This window comes from Physeter macrocephalus, chromosome 12, assembly GCF_002837175.3.
Source record: "Physeter macrocephalus isolate SW-GA chromosome 12, ASM283717v5, whole genome shotgun sequence".
Classification (NCBI taxonomy): Eukaryota; Metazoa; Chordata; class Mammalia; order Artiodactyla; family Physeteridae; genus Physeter; species Physeter macrocephalus.
In genome coordinates this window covers 16,037,944-16,054,802 of record NC_041225.1, presented here as the reverse complement: position 1 = coordinate 16,054,802, position 16,859 = coordinate 16,037,944, and the positions used below count along the sequence as shown (strand labels likewise).

The 16,859-nt window shown below is 51.7% G+C and overlaps 1 protein-coding gene across 1 annotated transcript; it reads left to right on the top strand.

Annotated features, from left to right (window-relative positions):
* Window positions 1-245: 245 nt before the first annotated feature.
* On the top strand, window positions 246-8,917 carry ACTR1B (actin related protein 1B). Its single transcript, XM_024129959.3, has 11 exons — window positions 246-392; window positions 2,298-2,362; window positions 3,571-3,646; window positions 4,680-4,805; window positions 5,156-5,280; window positions 5,522-5,738; window positions 5,860-5,952; window positions 6,049-6,223; window positions 7,303-7,364; window positions 7,617-7,657; window positions 7,852-8,917. Exons 1-11 carry the CDS (start codon window positions 345-347, stop codon window positions 7,952-7,954), a joined length of 1,131 nt encoding a protein of 376 aa, XP_023985727.1. The 5' UTR covers window positions 246-344; the 3' UTR covers window positions 7,955-8,917.
* The last annotated feature ends 7,942 nt before the right edge of the window (window positions 8,918-16,859 follow it).

Genomic DNA, 16,859 nt, shown 5'->3' with positions numbered 1-16,859 from the left:
CTTAAGCGCGGGGCAATGACGTCATCCCCACGCGGTGCAGCCTATCTTGGAAGCTCCCCAGGGGTTCCTCCGGGCCGTCTCCATTGGCTGGCCAGCACAGACGGCCCCGCCCCTTTGCCCTCCGCGGGACCCGGGGACCCGCCGTCAATCTGCCCAGGTGGGAGCGGTGATTGGCCGCGGGGCCCGCCCCCCAGAAAACTCCGCCGGGCTGGCGTAGGCTGCGCGCTCGGGGTGGGAGGGGCGCGGCACCGCGTCAGGAGCCGCCGCCGTCCCGGTCAGCGCGCCAGGCCGCCGTTGGTCACTCCTGCAGCCCGCCTGCTGGGCAGGGCTGGCCCGGCCCGGCCATGGAGTCCTACGACATCATCGCCAACCAGCCCGTGGTCATCGACAACGTGAGGCTCGGCAGCCGGGGGGGAGGGCGCACGCGGCAGTGCACGCGGGGACCCCCGACAGACTCGGCTGGTCCCTCTAGCTCACTGCCCGCCCGCCACCCCTGCCGGCCGTCCCCACCTGGCCCTATAGTTGGGGCCACGGGGCCAGCCCCCCGCTGGCGCGGCGGAACCCCAGCCCGAGCCCTCCCTGAGCCGGGCGGGGAGGTCCGGAGAAGAAGGGGGTCCCATCGTTCTGGCGGCCCTTGGTCAGCATCCGGAGAGGTGGGGTGACAGTCGGGCGGCCCGGCCGAGGCACCCCGGACCTTTCTCAGTTGAGAGTGGGGTTACTGGGCAGGTTTCGACCCCAGCTCCTTTACGTCGTCTCAGGCTGTGGCTCTGGCTGCCCTCTTGCACACTGCTGGCCCCATCTTTTGGAGAGGGTTGGCCTGGGGACCTCTACAACAGCTCTTCCCAAATGCTGCACCCCCAGGCAGCACTACCAGAGTGGGCAGGCCCTACTGCGCCCTTTTCCTGGGACTGGGGAAAATGCAAGTTAAGCTCTGCCAACCACATAGCCGCCACCACCTGGCTGGCCACTTGGCTACTTTGACCCTCTCCTTAAGTGCTCCCTGAGCCAAGCAGAAGTTCCACAGCCGGCAGCGCAGTGGAGAGGATTCAGGACTACTCCTCCCAGCACCCATAGCAGTTTGGGAACATTGTTTGCAAACCTCAGAGGAAAGTTGCCTGGCTTCATTGTGGTTTGTCCTTCAGCACTGGGGCTCAGCATGTTTTCTGGTCCACGGGAAGAAAATGAAGGGCAGGGATCTGTGGATCTGCCCCTAGCTGGGTATCTGCCTCTGGTGTGTGGACCTTGGAGTTTTTGATAATGACTCACTTCTCTTTCTGGGATCTGTCCCCTGTAATCCCTGAACGGCTGTCTTTTTTGGCGTACCCATGTAAGTGCCCTGAGTCACAGCAGGGGATGTTTAATAAGGCTAGAGCTGGGCTTGGAGGATGCTGTCCGTCAGGCTGCAGGAAAGATCAGGCCAGTTCCTTACTTGGCGGGCTAATCAACAAGTTAATGAGTTTAGAGGGCAACCTGTTTGGTCCCTCTGGGCTTCCAGCCCCTCCGCTGTAACTTGGGGATGTCTATTTCTGCTCTGCAGAGCCCAAGGGTTGTGATGGAGATCTATGGGAAGAGGGGTTGAGATGCTTATTCTTGCAGTGAGTGGGAGGTTTCTAGATGCCAGGTTCCCTTTAAGATATTCTTTAAGATATTCTAAGTCCAGCTTCCATGCTGGAGCAGTGACAAGACCAAGCTGCCCTCCTTCTCCTGTGGAGAAGCCACTTGAGGAGAGGTGCCAGTTGTCCCAGTGAACCCAGTGATCTTCCCCAGCGGGTCCTGTATGTGGCCCATGGTTGCTGAGGGGAGGGGGCCAGGGAGTGTTGAAAAAAGCTTACGGTTGCTTCTAGCTGGGTTTTGGGAGTAGCTTGTGCTGCTATGGAGTCCTCCTGCCTGGAGCTGACCTTGGGGTGTGCAGACGAGGATGTACTTCGTGGTTCCTCCATCTCCGCACTAGTGACATTTTGGCCTGGATAATTCTTGGTTATGTGGGGCTGTCCCGTGCCTTTTAAGATGTATAACAGCATCCCTGGCCTCTACCTAGAAGCCAGTGGCAGCCCCCGCTCCCCAGTCTCCAGACATTGTCAAATCTGGGGGAGGGGATGCAAAATCGCTCCCGGTTTTGAACCACTGGTGTACTTGTGAATGGCCTTGCCCTCTTGGCAGGATCTCAGGCTGCCACCCCGGGCTGCCATGGTGGGGCAGCAGCCCTCTCCATGGCAGGGCACTAGCCCTCTCCATGGCAGGGCACTGCCTTCATCTGGAGGTGAATGTTGGGAGCTCAACATTGTTTTTCTTTGCAGGGTTCGGGGGTGATCAAGGCTGGCTTTGCAGGAGACCAGATTCCCAAATACTGTTTCCCAAACTAGTAAGTGTTGCTCAGACAGCATTCCTAACCCTTTGGTTTGCTTCCGCAGAGAACGTGGGTCCTGTGTCACAGCTCTCTTTGAGGCCAACTCTTGTCCCCACCTGTAGGGAAAACTCCAGATTTGTGAAGCTGTTGCTCTTAAGGGCACTGGAAGGAGAAGACGCGTGCTCTGGGCTTCCCCCTCCTCTTTGGAGGCTGATTTTGGTCCCTCCTTTAGCCAGGAAGGAGGAGAAACCACCAGCATTCCCCTCGGGACAGGGTGTGGTAGCAGCAGCAAGAATAAAAGAGAGACATCTCCAGGAGAGAGACCTAGACTCAGAGGAAAAAGTGGGGAGTTAATGCCACCCCTTCCTCCCGGGAAATGTTTTCTTCAGGGCCCATTTATTTTCAGACTCTAGAAAATATTTTGTTTAGTCAAGGAGGGTCTTTGCCTGAATGGTGCCAGTGGTGGCAGAGGTAAGAGGGAGGTGAAACCTGGAGAAAGCCTGGAGTGCTCCTCTGGCCACTGTAGCCCATCGGGAAGTTTCCCTCGGCTGTGTCTCGTCTCAAATCCTGGAGGTTTTAGGGTTTAGTGGCCCAAGCCGGGGTGGGGGAGTCCTAAGGCCCCTGAGTGGCTGGCTATATCAAGACAGAGCCAGCCTAGAGCAGCCAGTGGGGCCTCAGCTTTCCTTTCTGAACTCACGTTGAACGTAATTAAAGGTTCCTCTTGATGTGCAGGAACCTGGGTCAGATTTTGTAATGGTAGCCCATCCACTCTGCCAAGAATTGCATCTCTGTTCTGGAAGCCCTGGCAGCGGGAAGGGGCAGGACTGACTGAGTGAGAGAGGGGTGTACGAGGGAGCCACAGCCCGGTTTCCTGGGGCCACCCCGCCTTGGTCTGCCCTCCTGAAATAAAGAGCGTGGGCTGAGTCATCGTGGCTGCAGAAGCTGACCCTCTGCCAGGGCTGACATTACAGAGCTCTCAGCCATCTCTGGGAGTGCTGGTGGGGAATGGAAGTAACACCTTGTCTTCTGACCCTGAGTCTTCTGTCCTGCCAAGGCCTGCTCTGTAGTCCCATGGCCCGTAGGTTCTGACCTTTGCCCCGTGGCCACCTCCTGATGCTTTGAGTACAGTTACCCTCTTGACCATTGGAGTTGGACTTTGGTCTTCCTGGACTGGGCTCAGCTGTGCCCCCTGCCCACCTCCCTGACCTCTCCTGTCTTCGCAGTGTCGGGCGCCCCAAACACATGCGGGTGATGGCTGGAGCCCTGGAAGGGGACCTCTTCATCGGACCAAAAGCAGAGGTAATACCTGTGGAGCCTGCCTTTTTCTGGGTTTGGGGTCCTCATTGTCCCAGGAGCCTTGACTGATGATCAGAGCTGTACCTCCAGAGAGGGCCCTGGGAGTCTGTTCTCTGAGGCCATGTGCTGGGTGCCCTCCTGGCTCCAGGATCCAGGCTCCAGCTCAGCGGTACCGCACCATGGTCCCTTTGCTCTGTGCGATGGGGCCATGGTTCCCGTATAGGGCAGCAGAGTTAGACCATTTCAAGCCCTGTGTTTTAGAAACTACAAAGGAAAGAACTGGTTAAAAAGTGACTTAAAAGTCTGAATCACTGGGACTTGATGACCTGAGTGAGAGGGCCAGCTCTGTGCTCCAGCCGGGGAGACGCCTAGAGGCTGCACGGCCAGATGAGGCCCTTGGGAGGAGGAGTGAATGGGGGTGAGGGCGGCAGGGACAACAGGCAGTGCAGTTTGGGCACCTGGGGTGTCTGCAGTGTGGGGTGCCGGGGGCTCGGGGTGCCGATAATGGGGCTCTCAGGAGATGGGGTCAGGAGGAGCGCGGCTGTGGGGGAGAGGCCGAGTGGCGCTGGGCAGGAAGGGGCACGTCTGGGGGGAAGTTGAAGGGCAGGTCCGTGCCAGAGGCGCGAGCACTGGCTGAAGAGCTGGGAGGAGAGGTAGCTCCCGGCATCCAGCTGTGCCCGGGAGGAGCGGTGGCAGCACGTGACCGCAGGAGGGGACCAAGTAGGATCGGCCTGTGTGGAGGCTCCTGGCACTGAAGTGCTGGGGATGGAGGTCAGGCTGTGCTGGCAGTGAGCGCAGAGGACGAAGGGCTGTGGAGGGAGGGAGGGGACTGCCACCCTCTCTGGTCCTGGCCTTGGAGACTGGCTGGGCTCTGAGAGCCTGAGAAGCAGTTAGACAGATGAACCTGTGCTGGGTTCAGGACCTGTCACGGGGCATGGGGACACCCGGCGAGCGGATGAAGGGGCAGCTCCCAGGCGGGCGGGGAGCGGTTGCTGGGTGAATGTCTGGTGCCACAGCTGGCCTCCCCCCTCCGCAGGAGCACCGGGGGCTGCTGGCCATCCGCTACCCCATGGAGCACGGCGTGGTGCGGGACTGGAACGACATGGAGCGCATCTGGCAGTACGTCTACTCCAAGGACCAGCTGCAGACCTTCTCCGAGGAGGTGGGGCAGTGGCCCCTCCCGCCGGGGGGCTCGCTTCTCCCTCGGTGTCCTCTCCCTGCCCACGGCGTCCCAGTCAGGCTTCCACGTTTCCTCTGGCTTCGTCAGGGCCTGCCGCCTCTGTGTTGCGTGGGCCTGGGTCCACACAGTCGGTGGCTGCCGAGCAGAATCTTCCAGGGAGCGCTGGATCTTTGGAAGAGTAAAACTACTGGCAGATGATGGGCTTGTGCCGTCGGGAGGGATGGCAGGCCGCAGCTTCATGTGCTCACGGGGGTGGGTGGCTCTCTGGAAGGATCATTGCAGCGCCAGCACGCTGTCTTTGCACCTGCCGGCAACTCTGCCGTCTCTTGCAGCATCCTGTTCTTCTCACGGAAGCTCCGCTCAACCCATGTAAGAACCGGGAGAAGGCGGCAGAGGTGTTCTTCGAGACCTTCAACGTGCCAGCCCTGTTCATCTCCATGCAGGCCGTGCTTAGCCTGTGAGTGCTCCCTAAGCCCTGCGTCCCCTCCATCTCCGTCCTCCCTGGGGCAGCCTCCTGCTCAGGATGACCAGGCGTCTGACTTCCCTGTAGAAACAGCCCCCTGATGACCATCCTTTTAGGGAGTCCCGCGGGTCCCTTTTTCAGACCAGATGATGCACATGTCCCGGGGTCCCTTCCAGGGGTGAGGAGGTCCCCATGCCTCAGTGGCTGAGGTGAAGGGATGCTGACCTGGTGACAGGTATGCAACAGGACGCACGACGGGAGTCGTTCTGGACTCAGGGGATGGGGTCACTCACGCCGTCCCCATCTACGAGGGCTTTGCCATGCCACACTCCATCATGCGGGTGGACATTGCCGGCCGCGATGTCTCCCGCTACCTCCGGCTGCAGCTGCGCAAGGAGGGGGTTGACTTTCACACCTCGGCTGAGTTTGAGGTTGTCCGGACCATCAAAGAGGTGACGCAGGGCAGGAGGTGGGGAACGGGGCGGGGGGTGGTTGGACCCGGCGTAAGGTTGAGCCCTGGGTGCGGGTGTCCCGGTTGCCGCCTCCTGAGGGCTGTGTCCCCGCCCACTGCAGCGGGCCTGCTACCTGTCCATCAGCCCGCAGAAGGATGAGGCTCTGGAGACAGAGAAGGTGCAGTACACCTTGCCCGACGGCAGCACCCTCGACGTAAGTTGCCAGGCCAGCCCCGGGCGGGGGCAGGAGTGATGCTGGGACCTGGAGGAGGAGGAGGAGGCCCGTCTGCCTCAATCTCGTGTTCCCAAGGTGGGGCCAGCGCGGTTCCGGGCCCCCGAGCTGCTGTTCCAGCCAGACCTGATAGGGGATGAGAGTGAGGGGCTCCACGAGGTGCTGGCCTTCGCCATCCACAAGTCTGACATGGACCTTCGCCGGACGCTGTTCGCCAACATCGTGCTCTCCGGTGGCTCCACACTTTTCAAAGGTACCACAGTTGGGAGGTGGTAGTATGACTTGGAGGCCAAGGGCAGCTGGACCCTCAGCCTGCATCCCACTTCCTAGAAGCCTGGGAGATGGCCCATTTTCTGTAGGTTTTTTGGGTGCTCAGTTTTTGTTTTTGTTTTTTTTTAAGAGAAAGATTTAAATTTTGTTTACTTTGTAAATAGATTATAAGTTTAACCAGGTCTAAAATGTATTAGATGAAGTCTGCCTTCTCCCATTGTCCTGGTCATCCAGTTTCCTCTCCACAGGAGTTGTTAGTTTCTCAGGTAACACCTGTGCGTGAATAAGCACTCCCTTTTTACACAGACCTTAGTGTACTCTGAAGCTCCACGCCATGTATTTTTGACTTTGCGCCACATCCAGAAGATCTTTCCTAGAGTGTTAAGTTCTCTTATCTGACCGTATGGGATGGATGTGCCATTTAACCATTAACCTGCGGATGGCCTTGGGGATGGTGAAATTCTTCCTGATCACAAAGATGCTCCAGTGGTTGACCTCATACACTATTACTTCACGTGATGAGAATATACCTAAAAGATAAGTCCTAGGACTAGAATTGCTGAGTAAGAGGGTGCGTATGTGCATTTGTTACCTGGTAAATATCACCAGAGTTTCCCTCCTGAGAGGCTGTGCCACTTTCGCCCCCATCAGTTATGGACGAGGGTCCCCCGGCGCCGTCCCGACAGTGTGTGACATTTGCCCATCTACTGGGTAGAAGTGGCAGGCGTGTTCTCCTGACTCGTCGTTGGCCTTTGACTTTGCTTCTGGTGGTTTTGGCTCCAGAGCAGCAGGGGAGGGAGAGTGTAGGGGTCAGGCAGAGCTGAGTGACTTGGGGTTCTATCTCATGCTGTCTTCCTGAGGAAGGAAGCTGGGCCCACCTGTAGGCATGCTGCTGGATCTTTTATGCCTTTGGGGTGGCTTGCGCTTATCCTTAATCCTGGCAAGAATGACTAAAACAAGCGTGGCAGCAGCCGGGGCTGGGGCACCAGAGGTTGGATGTGGGGGAGCTAGCGGTAAAGGGTCGGATGTGGACCCCCAGTTCAGCCAGCCTTGTGTTCACAGGCTTTGGCGACCGATTACTAAGTGAAGTAAAGAAGCTTGCCCCCAAAGACGTCAAAATCAAGGTGAGGTTATGGGGAGTCCCCATGGGGCATGGGGGTGCTGGGCAACCTTGACCCGGGGAGGAAAGAGCAAGAACCACCTTCAGATGCCCCCTGCCTTCCAGGCCCAGCCCAGGCCTGCTGCTGCCCCTGCTGCCAGCTGAGGCACTTGCTGCCTGGCCTCGGGCACTGGGAGAAAGGCCCCCCACCTCCCGAGGCTGGGACGGGGCTTCTGTGCGGGGATGGGGCAGTCACGTTGCCGCTTGCTCCCTCTAGATCTCGGCCCCTCAGGAACGGCTGTACTCCACGTGGATCGGGTGAGGCGGGGCTCACGGGGAGGGCTCTGGGAGGAGACCATTGTGCCCTGGACACTTCTCCCCGGGTTGGCCCAGGCCAGGTGGAGGTGGGTGGATTTCCCTCCCAGGTAAGGGAAGTGGAGCTCTGGGCGCCCAGGGAGGGCGGTTGGCTCAGCCCTCAGGTCCACAAGACTGCTCTCCCTCCCTCCTCACAGTGGCTCCATCCTGGCCTCGCTGGACACTTTTAAGAAGATGTGGGTATCCAAAAAGGAATATGAAGAGGATGGCTCCCGGGCTATTCATCGTAAAACCTTCTAGTGCCCAAGGAGGAAGGTGTAGCGTTGGGAAGATAGGAGGAAAGGGGAGCCAGAGTCCTTAACCCTTTCTGGTCCGGTTCACATACTAGGCCTCGGGGCCCCCTGCATGCCCTGAACCCCCGGCAAGTGGTGCAACAATGCTTCCCTGCAGCCCTCCACACACACACACGCACACACAGTAACATTAGCTGCATGGATGGGAGGCTGGAGCTGGAAGATAGGAATTGAGGGGCCCCCCTTTGGGCGGTTCTGGGTGTCCCCCTTGGCAGAACCAGTTAGGCCCATGGCTCTCTCTGCTGCCCCGAGCTCCAAGGCCAGACACCCAAATACGCCCATTTTCTCCGACAGGGCCAGAGTGCCTGGATGCCTGTGTAACTAGCCTTGGGGAGTGGGGTGGAGGAGGGGGCAGCCAGCAGCTCCCCGCCGGTGTGTCACTGCTTCTCATGCCACCTCCTCCTCCTGACCCGACAGAGTAGCCCGGAGGGCCACACCTAGGCATCCCTGACCCTTTCACACTCTGTTCTCCCATCTTTCTGGATGGGTGCCTTGGTGTAGACTGAGTTCTTGTCAGTCTTCCGTCCCCCATAAGGGGTCTGGACCAGGGTCCGGCCCTTTGGAGCCAGAGCAGAGGATGCACTGGGTTTGGGCGGCCGCAGTGTGTCACGTTCTCCCCTTCAAAGCACTTCACTGACTTGCTGCTCCCTGTCCTTTACACCAGTACCTGGGACAGGAAGGGTGAATGGTCTTCATTTGTTGAAGGGAAGCCACTTAATCACAAGTCAGACCTAGTGGGGGTGAGGAGGGCACACTTCCTCCTCCCACCTCTCCCACAAAAGAGGTCTTCATTTACCTTGTGGCCAGGACCCCCATCTCCCTCTCCCACAAATGTACAATAATTTAACACAGTTGCCTGAAAAAAATTTTTTTGTAAATCATTATAGTAATAATTATGGACAAGGCCCAGTGTGTGGCTCTGTTTTCTTGTGATCCTTTGCGCTGTTGTTTGCTCATCCCTCCCTGAGGACCAAAGCAGCACGGCACTGGCTCTAGCTCAGAAGCCTGAGATTTCAGTGTTTGGCGGGGCAACGTGGCACGGGAGGCCCCAGGAGGCTGGGCTCTGAACCTGGTGGCGGAATTCCCCAGCCTCTTTACACACTTGCTGCAGTCTGCCAGGAGCAGAGAACAGGCTGCCTTCCTCCCCTTTATTCTTGGATGGGGCCTTGTGGCAGGCGGGGCTGGGGCTTGGTGCATCCACGCCCTCACCTGTTCTGTTTGAGCACCTCTGCTGCCCGGCTCAGATGTAGCTGAGGCCAATAGACCAACACTGACACAGGATCCAAGTTCAGACAAGTCAGGAAGGGGGGTGATGGGAGAGATGTAGAAGGCTGTATCGATGAGCTGGGCTCTGAGAGAATAAGCTGAGCAGCAAGGAGAGGAAGGACAGTGGAGGGAGAGGGAGAAGTGAGTTCAGAGTGTCTCCCCTTTCCTTCCTCATCAAGTACTTACACCAAGAACACCTACGGTATGTCCAGGAGGTGCCTTGTGTTTGGAGCCAGTGGTAAACAAGACATATCTTTGCCCCTAGAAACACACAGATCAGGGGAGAAAGATAAACAGGGCATTTCAGTACAGAGCTGGGGGGCCAAGAGGAGGGGCATCTAAGCCAGCAGGTGGGGCAGGCGGACTTGCACGGGTGCAGGAGGGGTTAGCCAGGTAAAGAGGGGGTGTTCCTGGGAGAGGTAAGAGTTCAAGGAGATGCCTGGGACCAGTGGGGCTAGAAAAATAGGACATGGACCCAAGTGAGGCCAAGGTGCAGGGCAGCGTGAGTGGTCTCTGGCTATAATGTGAGGTAAACGAGAGGGGTAAGTTGGGGCCAGCATGTAGGGGGCCTTGAGAGGGTTTTTAGCTGTGTCCTGAGTGAGGGGCAGTCAGTCAGGGGCGCATGGTTATCATAGCTGTGTGTTGAAGGCAATGGACTTGGTGGGGCTGAGGGAGGGCCCAGAACTCGAGATCAGGCAGGAGGGGAGAGGTCACTGAGTCAGGCCTGTCTTCAGAGAACATTTTGTGAGGCTTTGTGGTCACAGCGTGCCTGTCCCCAAGGGGGAAACAGAATTTACAGAGAAACCTTTGCTTGGGGTTCTGTTTATGGTACCACTCTCTCCCAACCACACAGGCTTAGAGCCTTGTCACTTTGCCTTCTGCCTCCTCTCACCTTCCCCACATTCTGTCAGTTGCCAGGTTCTGTTGGTTCTGTAGCGCCTTTCCCACCTGGTTTCTTTTCCACGGTAGCCACCACCACCACCCTAGCTCATGACCACAGCTCCATCCTCCCCACCCAATCCATTTGCCCTTGGATCTAAAGCCCAGATAGCTTTGGTTCTGCCACTTCCTAATCCAAAATGTCAGGTGGTTCTCCACTGCTTGGTGAAATAAAACTGAATTGATGCGAAATTGCTGGTGAAATCACCCTCGTGAGCTATGCGTTGTTGCGTTTAATTCTGGCCCTTTGGAGTCTTGTTCCTTCCTTGTGTTAGGCTTAGGCATCGTCATGCCCTCATTTGCCTGCCAGCCTCTACTCATGGTCTTCTCTCTGCTACGAATGACTTTCCCTAATGCCTGTCAAAATCCCATCCTTTAAGGCCCAGCAACACTCTCCCTACTCCCTCTCCTGCAGGGATGGCGTGGTTACAGAGCTCTAGCCCTGCTGGGTTTCTCACTGTTGTTGAAAAGCTAGAGATGAGAAGGTGATAAGACTAGAATGAACCCTGTGGTGTTGGATGGGGAATGGAGGTAGTATGAACTCATGGCTTTTATTATACATACAGAAAGATACTGAAGTAAATGGGTTAGAATATATGTGTGTATATTTCTTAGCCCTGTCTGCTCAGAGAGCCTAGAGACAATGACACCCCAGTGGCAATAAGCACATATAGTATCCAGATCTTGGTTTTTAAATACCATTCTTCAATAAAAGGAACCAGAGGTCCTTGGAGAAACTGCAGACCTGAGGCAGAGAAAGTATAAAATGAGCCTAGCCTAGAATATCTTGTGGTACTATAAAGGAAGAAAGTGCTCAAAAAAGAAGAGGGCCTGTCTAAAGGACTCGGGAAACAACTTGCAGGAGCACCCATTGGTCAAATTTGTATTATACTGGATTATAAGTCATAGAATAAAACAGTCATGAGTCCAGTCTGAGATCAATCATGGGGGAGAAGGGACAGTTCTTACTTGCAGAATTCCGATTAATGAATGTAGAAGGAATAACAAAAAAATCACTGTTAGGCAAACATCAGTTATCATTGCTGCAGGCAAAAATGGATGCAAAAACTAGCAAGCAAGAAATAAGGACATTTGCGCTGCCTCAAAGTATCTCCCCATGAGGTACTTACTAATTAAAAAAGGAAAAATAGTAACCTTACAGTGGAGAAACCTAGTAGATATCACCTTAACCAAATGATCAAAGTTTACATCCCCGGTTAATAAGTCACTATCTTGACGTGATGCATTAAGAGATGGCAGTGTTACCTGTGTATTCTTGGATAACCACCTAACCAGGAGCAAACAGCAGGCAAACCCAAACTGAGGGCATTCTGTAAACCAGTGGACCAGCTATCTTGTTCAAAAGTGACAGATTATAAAGACAAAGACTGAGGAACTGTCACAGGTTTGAGGAGACCAAGGAGGTATGACAATGAAATGCAAGATGAGATTCTGATCAGAAAAGGACCTTACTGAAAAAGCCGGCAAAATCAGTTAATAGTACTGTATCAATGTGAATTTCCTGGTTTCAGTCACTCTACTATGTGTTAATGGCATAGGTTAATGTTAGCAGAAACTGGTGAAAGGTAAACAGGAACTCTGTACTATTTCTGCAACTTTTCTATAGGTCTAAAATTATTTCAAAATAAAAAGTTAGAGGGGAAAAGCTCAGGCTTGAGCTAAATGGTCTGGATTCACAATCCTGCCACCACAACTAACTAGCTGTGTAATCTGGAGCTGTTCCTAGGTTTCCACATCTCTAATATGGGGGTGATAATCATAGGACATACGTCACGGGTTTAACAGCCTGCAACATTCTGTGCCAGAGAATAAAAGAAGTGCTACAAGAATCATAGGGACATGTCAAAAGGCCACAGGAGCCTGCTTGAAGAAGCTTCCACTGGTCAAATTTGAAACAAATTAAACATCAAAAAATAATGACAGTTATGAATTATAATTCACTGAATACAATGTGAAAGCATAAGTCTATAGATATAAATTTAAAAATTGAAAGTTCAATGAGGAACAGGGTATTGACATCTCAAAGTACTGCCCTTTAAGATACTTATTAATAATTAAGGGGTGGTGGGGACTTCCCTGGTGGCGCAGTGGTTAAGAATCCGCCTGCCAATGCAGGGGACACGAGCTCGAGCCCTGGTCCAAGAAGATCCCACATGCCGCGAAGCAACTAAGCCCGTGTGCCATAGCTACTGAGCCCTCATGCCTAGAGCCCGTGCTCCCAACAAGAGAAGCCACCGCAATGAGAAGCCCACGCACCGCAACAGGAGTAGCCCCCATTCACCGCAACTAGAGAAAGCCCGTGTGCGGCAACAAAGACCCAACACAGACAAAAATAAATAAATAAATTTTTTTTAAAAATTAAGGGGTGGGAATTCCCTGGTGGTCCAGTAGTTAGGACTCTGCGCTTTCACTGCTGAGGACGAGGGTTCAATCCCTGGTCAGGGAACTAAGATCCTGCAAGTCGCATGGCACGGCCAAAAAACTAAAATTAAATTTAAAATAATAATAATAGGGCTTCCCTGGTGGCGCAGTGGTTGAGAGTCCGCCTGCCAATGCAGGGGACGCGGGTTCGTGCCCCGGTCCGGGAAGATCCCACGTGCCGCAGAGTGGCTGGGCCCGTGAGCCATGGCCGCTGGGCCTGCGCGTCTGGAGCTTGTGCTCCGCAATGGGAGAGGCCACAGAAGTGAGAGGCCCGCGTACCAGAAAAAAAATAAATAAAAAATAAATAAAAAATAAATAAAATAATAATAATAATTAAGGGGCAACTACACAGTGAAGAAACCTGGCAGACATTACTTTAATCAAGTGACCAAAGTGAACCACCTCATCAGCAATGGGACAAATCGACGTCATGTGCCCACTGAGAAGCGTCCAGCATCACCTCTGTGTTACTCCTGCCCAAGATGCATAACCTGAATCCAATCATGAGGAAACATCAGACAAACCTAAGTTCTTGGTGTAATTTTCAAAGGTGTCAATGTCACAGGAATCAAGGAAAGGCTGAAGAACTGTTCCAGAATGGAGGAGGCTAAAGGGACATAACAACTAAAGGTAACAGGAGCTGGATTCTTTGCTATAAAGGACGTTATTGGAACATTTAGCAAAACTTGAATAGGGTCTGAGGATTAAATGGTAGAAATGTACAAGTTGTAATTTCCTGATTTTGATAGTCATATTGCAGGTACGGGAGAGAATATCTTTGTAGGAAATGCACACTAACCGGTGATGGGGCATCAGATAGCAACTTACTCAAGTGGTTCCAGAAAAAAAGATCTTTGTACTTTCAGGTTGTTTAATAAATACCATTAGAGAGATACCTGTATTCTTGCCTAGTGAGGAGAGACAGGATCCAATTTCTAAGCTGCTAAATGGCTAGATGGAGCCCATTTCTACCCACAAGCAAAGGTTTGGTGCACCTAGCGAAGGGTGTTATATTTCCTCTTTGCCCCTAGGGCTCCCAGTTACCAACAGGCAAGAAAAAGAGCTCTTCATGCTTTTGTGCTTTTGTGATTAGCCTGAGGTTCTCTGCCTTGGCAGCATGTTGAAAGCACCGGGGGAACTTTAAAGTAATAATGCCTGGGTCTCACCCCCAGAGACTCTGCTTCAGTGGTCTGGGTGTTAGCCGGGTATGGGGAACAAAAATATACCCAGGTGATTCTAATGTGCAGCGAAATTTGAGACCCACTAACCCAGGAGACAGGACTTGAATTTACTGATCTATTGATGCCATTAAAGCATTACAGTTCTATAGAAGTCTGACATGGGTCTCACTGCACTGAAATCAATGTGGCAGCAGGGCTGTGTTTCTTTCTGGAGACTGGGGGAGAATCATTTCCTTGCTTGTCCCAGCTTCTAGAGGTTAATTGCATTCCTTGGCCTGTGATCCCCTTTTTCCATCTTTAAACCAGTAACATTGCATCCCTCTGACCATTCTTCCACAGTCACATTCCCCTGACTCTCATTCTTCTGCCGCCCTTGTGATTATTGGGCCCACCTGGATAATCCAGGTTACTCTCCCTATTTTAAGGTCAGCTGATTAGCAACCTTAATTCTGTCTGCAATCTTAATAACCTTTTACTGTTCGACCTAACATATTCACAGGTTCTGGGATTAGGACATGGACATCTTTGCGGGACCATTATTCTGCCACCACAGTCTGGAAATATATGGAGATTTTTCTTTCTTAGGGGGAAAACTGGTTAAAATTTTTAAAAGAGAAAAGAAGCAAGGGGGTATCTAAGGCAATCTACAGATTCAATGCAATCCCTATCAAAATACCAGTGGCATTTTTCACAGAACTAGAAGAAATAATTCCAGAGTTTGTATGGAACCACAAAAGACCCTGATAGCCAAAGCACTCTTGAGAAAGAAGAACAAAGATGGAGGTATCATGCTCCCTGATTTTAATCTATACTTCAAAGCTACAGCAATCAATACAGTATGGCACTGGCACAAAAACAGACACATAGGTCAATGAAACAGATTTGTATCAAGAAAACAAAACATCTGCCTACTGAATGGGAGAAGATATTTACAAATAATATATCCAATAAGGGTTAATATCCAAAATAGATGAAGAACTCATACAACTCATCATCAAAAAAACAAACAACTTAATTAAAAAATGGACAGAGGACCTGAATATTTTCCCAAACATGTATAGATGGCCAACAGACTCATGAAAAGATGCTCAACATCACTAATCATCAGGGAAGTGCAAATCAAAACCACAATGAGATAACATCTCACACCTATCAGAATGGCTATCAGCAAAAAGGCAACAAATAACTAATTTGGCAAGGATGTGGAGAAAAGGAAACCCTTGTGCACTATTGGTGAGAATGTATATTGGTGCAGCCACTATGGAAAACAGTATGGAATTTTCTCATAAAATTAAAAATAGAACTGCCATACAATCCAGCAATTTCACTTCTGAGTATTTACCCAGAGAAAAAAACTAATTCAAAAAGATATGTGCATACTAATGTTCATTTCAGCATTATTTATAATAGCTAAGATACAGAAGCAACCTAAGTGTCCAGCAACAGATGAATATATACATATATGCAATGGAATATTACTCCACCATAAAAAATGAAATATTGCCATTTGTGGCAACATGGGTGGACCTAGAGGGTATTATGCTCAGTGAAATAAGTCAAACAGAGAAAGACAAAAACTGTATGATCTCACTTACATGTGGAATCTAAAAAGCAAAATGAAAATAGACTCACAGATACAGAGAACAGGGGAGGCGGCTAGGAGCAAAATAGGTGAAGGGAATTAAGAGGTACAAACCTCCAGTTGTAAAATAAATAAGCTATGGGGATGTAATATATAGCATAAAGAATACGGTCAATAATAGTTTAATAACTTTGTATGGGGACAGATGGTTACTAGACGTATCATGGTGATCATTTCATAATGTAGTACAACTAAACATAATATTGTAATATTCTTCCATTTTAAAAGTTAAAAAATAATAAAGATGCAAGGTGGGCTTGGAGATGAGGGAGGAAGCAGACAGAATAAATAATGATGTGTCCACTCTAAGCAGAGTTTTGACTGGAAAGGGAGACTGTGAAAAAGGAAAGAGGATGAAGGAGGTGGGCCAGACAAGAGGGCTTGAGGGTAGCACAAAACCAGTCTTCCTGACTGGGAAACTCTTGTTTATAACAGCATTTAAGGTGGGAGTGGCAGGTGGCTATTTAGGTGTCCCCTTCCCAGAGAATGGCCCTGAATGGCAGATAAATGCTTGGACATTTCCTGGAAATGAGACGACAGCCAGGAAAGGAAGCAGTAGCTTTGTACCTTTAAGAGGAGGTAAGGCAAGATGAAGGAAAGAGGCTTCCCTGGTGGCACAGTGGTTGAAAATCCACCCGCCAATGCAGGGGACATGGGTTTGAGCCCTGGTCCAGGAAGATCCCACATGCCGCGGAGCAACTAAGCCCATGCACCACTGCTGAGCCTGCACTCGAGAGACCGCGAGCCACAACGACTGAGCCTGCACGCCTAGAACCTGTGTTCCACAAGAGAAGTCACCATAGTGAGAAGCCCGCGCACCGCAACGAAGAGTAGCCCCTGCTCGCCACAACTAGAGAAAGCCCATGCACAGTAACGAAGACCCAATGCAGCCAAAAGTAAAAAAATAAATTTAAATTTTTTTAAAAAGATGAAGGAAAGGGCTTTTCTCTCCCATCATCAATTCAACTTACAGATCTAGTTTGGATGAATTTTGTGGCAACAGTAACCAAAGCCACCTCTATGGCAAATCCCAAAACAAAATATGTACTATTTCCATTTTACGGATAAAACAGCTTTTGAGAAATTAATTGTCCAAGGTGTCACAGTATAGTATAAAGGGACTGAATCGGGCTTTTGTTTGTTTCTCTCAACTTTTTTTTTTGGTTTATTATTATGATAAAGTTCAAACATACACAAAAGAAGAAAAACGACAGCCCCTCTTGTACCTGGCTACAATGGATCAGTCACACCCCAAACTACTCTCTTCCTTCTTCTCACTGTTTTAAAGCTCATCTCAGACACATTTCACCCCTAAGTACCTCAGTAAACATTGCTAAAGCATTAAAAAAAAAACAACTAATTCCTTTAACATGTCTAAAATG

Bases quoted from the DNA above. Each gene is read 5' to 3' on its own strand.
- ACTR1B (XM_024129959.3), top strand. From the start codon at position 345: ATGGAGTCCTACGACATCATCGCCAACCAGCCCGTGGTCATCGACAAC. The intron at 2,363-3,570 runs GTAAGTGTTGCT...CTGTCTTCGCAG, and splicing joins AAATACTGTTTCCCAAACTA to TGTCGGGCGCCCCAAACACA. The intron at 4,806-5,155 runs GTGGGGCAGTGG...CGTCTCTTGCAG, and splicing joins TGCAGACCTTCTCCGAGGAG to CATCCTGTTCTTCTCACGGA.